At 28.3% G+C, this 3,651-nt stretch overlaps 1 protein-coding gene across 1 annotated transcript in view; it reads left to right on the top strand.

Moving 5' to 3' along the window:
• Positions 1–3,553: 3,553 nt before the first annotated feature.
• The window catches only part of LOC106459721 (WW domain-binding protein 4-like), a gene marked incomplete at its 5' end in the record, with an annotated part of 103,383 nt that continues 103,285 nt past the window's right edge, over positions 3,554–3,651 (top strand). The window contains one exon of the mRNA XM_013919376.2: positions 3,554–3,616. Within this exon, the coding sequence (XP_013774830.1) occupies positions 3,554–3,616 (63 nt within the window). The remainder of the gene's footprint in view (positions 3,617–3,651) is intronic.

Below are 3,651 nucleotides of genomic sequence, written 5' to 3'. Positions count from 1 at the left end.
TAATAACATGAACATCAATTAAGTGTTGTTGTGGTAAATTTTTGCATCTTGGCTTTTTCTAGTCACACTAACAATGTGTGTATGTTCTAGACTTGAGAAATTTGTTTTCATCAAAGTTAGTATTGCATAGGGCACCTGCAGCTCTTGTAACATACTTGTTACAAAATCAGTTTTTCATTCTTTGGAAGTTGTTACATTTGCAAAAAAACGTTTTAATAATGGTGATGTCCAAAATAAACAAAAATGGGAGTGCTACGATTGTGTAGATAATGAATTTAAAAAAAGAAGAGGAAAACAGGTATTTTGTTTATGAAACCTAAAATATAAATTTAGGTGTATAGTTTATATATTTATTCTAAGCATAGTTATAACTATTTAATTTTGATTACAAAATTTGAAATGTTTGCCTCTTACTCTCTTTATTTTAATGTCAGTCACATTATTAGAAATAAAGATATATGCTTTGAAATCACTGGATTATAACTCAACTGAGCTACTATTAATGGCTTTTGTAGTCTAATTAATTTTATTACTTAAGTTATTAATATGTATACCATAAAGTAAAGTAAACAATAAAAGTAATACAAATTTATCGTAAGTGTCAGTAGAGGTCTAGTTGGAACCCCTCCATCCCTTACAATGTTTGCCCCTGTTTTGAGTAACAGTTTTTCAAAGAACAAATCTCTAACAGTATTTAACATAATTTGAAACATGCATGAATTATATCTTCGAAAAATGTTTAACATGAACACTCCATCTTGTGAGCTTTGACATTTCTCAGTTTTATTTTTTATGAACATAAGTTTTATTTGTCAAATAGTATGTATTGATGTTTTGCTTGTGTTTTGAAAAATAATTTTATTTCCAACAACAAAAGAAATATTTGATGAAGGTCTATAGCCAAAACTAATTGATTTTTAAATATTTTATTTTTGATGTTTTTAATTGTTTTTGACAATTTGTAGTGCATACTGGAGGGACTTACACATTTTAATAATAAAGTTTAAAAGAATTATAATTATAAGAGAACCTTTATTTTAACTGACATTTTTCCTTTGCTGTTTATTCAGGGCTAGTAAACCACAAAGGCAAAATGTCAGATGAATAAAATTTCTCTTATAATTATCTGGAGTGTAAAGGTTGTTTTTCTCTAATTTTGATGTTTTTTAAGATTAATATGAAAGTTTTGTTAAAAAATGTCCCTAAGTAATATGCTTATTTTTATCAACAAAAATTCAGTTGTTTTAGTACAGTAATCTGTAGTCTTGTGGAAATTTGTAGAGAAGAACTGCAGAATGCTATTAATCTTATTTTTTTAGGTTGTTAAAGATTTTGTACTACTTTACCTGTACATGGATGTGGTGGTTAAAAAAGTAAAGACTTGCGGGTATAGGGGGCATCTTGTACTAAGTGATTAATGAGCCCATTGGATAATTCATTAGCAAGTACCATGAATCAAATCCAAGACTCAAGTCATGAAGCTTTTCCTGTGCACATTTGTAGCTTTTACAATAAAGAAATGTAATGGTAGTATTTTGATTACTTGGATAGTTGAAATAATCAAAAACCTTGGTTTCAATTAGTTGATTAATTTCTCAATAATTGATTTAATTGTAATTTTGATTAATCAACTGTTGAAATAACAAAAAGCAATAATAATAATAATCAGAACAACTAATTGTGATTAGTTGATTATTTTTGTGAAAATAATTGTTGCTCAAAAGTAATCAATTAAATTGCTCAGCTTTATAATGGTGTAGTTCTACATATAAATAATGTTTTAAAACTAAGTAGCAATTTTGAATTTACCAGGTTTTTATGGAATGTTTTGTGAATGGTTAGAATGTATAATTTTCCATTAATATTAACTTCCAAGAGAATGCTATGTATTTAGAGTGAAGTAAAAATTCAACTTGGCAATCAGCATAGCTAATGAAATATAGTTTTCTTACATTTCTACTTATAAAAATTAAGATAGCATTGTTTTGTCAGTTGGGTACCCTTGCTGTTAACAATATTTTTTTACGATAAACCAATACCTCATGAGCTTTGGCCAGTTTAGGAGATTTGTAATTGTCTTTAATACATATATTAAGTTAACAATGCAAAACAATCTTTTTTATTAAAAGTATAATAATAAACAATAAGTCAAAATATAAAGTAATGATATAATAAATAGTATTATCAGTATTGTTAATAAAAGTAATTAAGTCAATACTACAGTATACCTTACTTGGGGAATACAGAAACACTAGCTGTCCTTTTGAGCTTCTGCCATAGGAGAAATCTCTTTGAATAATGTAAACATAGTATCACATGACCATTTTTCTTAAGCCCTCCTTAATCTGTCTTTTCACCAAAGAAAACTCTAACCCTTTTGCAACGGGTACTCCTTTAAACACTTTTATGCACAAGTCACCGTGTTACAATCGACATTTAATTAAACACCTATGCTATTAATGTATTTTGAACTAAATTAATGTTTTAATGTATGTTATATTTCAAAGTATTGTGTTATCTAAGTTTTAAGTCCTTTATTTCTAAAGAAGCCTTTGAAAAAACTACTTAAACCTTCAGATGAAAATTCTTTACTTTGGCACCCTGTATGTTTCGGTAATACAATGGATGTTGTGTGGATGTACGTCTGGACTATAAGATGTTTATATAATTTTTGGACTCATATATTTCCAAGTTAGAACTTAAAGTTTTTTCTTAGCTAAGTACGTTATAGTTAGAGAGACAGTTAAATTCTATTTATGTCTGACTTTTATATCTTCATTAATTCTGTATTGTTTATGTTTTAAAATGCATAATTGAAGGTTTAAACATTTTTTAAATATACAACTTACTCAGTTCTCAAGGCGTAACCTCTCGTGCAAGGGGAAAATAATTTGTTGTGCATCTCTGCTGAAGATAATGTAATTAAGCCTCCTCCTCCCACGGTGCTCTGCTGACTTGTGCTGAAATGAGTAATAAATGGTAAATGACAATAAAGGAAAATAGAAATAACTATATATGTAAAGGAAAAGACCTGAAATTACAAATTTAACATTAGCATTGTATGTTAATGATAGTAGCTAGAGTTAGTGATATGGTAGAGAAACTGAAAAATAAAATATAAACACTTACTTGAAAAACGTTTGTTACTCGTTTAGGACATTCTAGAGATTATGTAAATGAAATTTGAAAACTGTAAGATGAAGAAAAGTATTGTTATATTTAATATGAAAATCACCTTGCACTTGAACTATTTTAACAGTTTGAGTGCATATAACTACTGTAGATAAATACCATTTTTACTAGAAAGACAGAATTAAAATAATGTAATTCTTTGTGTAAAAAATAACTTCAACAAAATCTTATGAAATTTTGTGAAGAATGCTCAGAGTTACCATATGTTCTTTGCATAAATGTCCTTCCTCCAGTCAAAGTGGTACAAATTGCAACAGCCTGAGGCAAAAGAGTTAAGCTACCCCCCCCCCCTATTGTCTAGCATCATAGGTGACACACATCTGTATTCAACATTACATTAACAGTACCTTTTGTTTTCCAGAGCATTGACTTTCATGAAAAGGGAAAGAAACACCAAGAAAATGTAAAGAGGAAATTAAATGAGGTAAAAAGCATATTTCATGTGTGTGTGTGTGTGTG

This window comes from Limulus polyphemus, unplaced genomic scaffold, assembly GCF_000517525.1.
Source record: "Limulus polyphemus unplaced genomic scaffold, Limulus_polyphemus-2.1.2 Scaffold652, whole genome shotgun sequence".
Taxonomy (NCBI): Eukaryota; Metazoa; Arthropoda; class Merostomata; order Xiphosura; family Limulidae; genus Limulus; species Limulus polyphemus.
The sequence above is the reverse complement of the archived record's forward strand: the minus strand, read 5'-3'. Positions and strand labels throughout refer to the sequence as shown.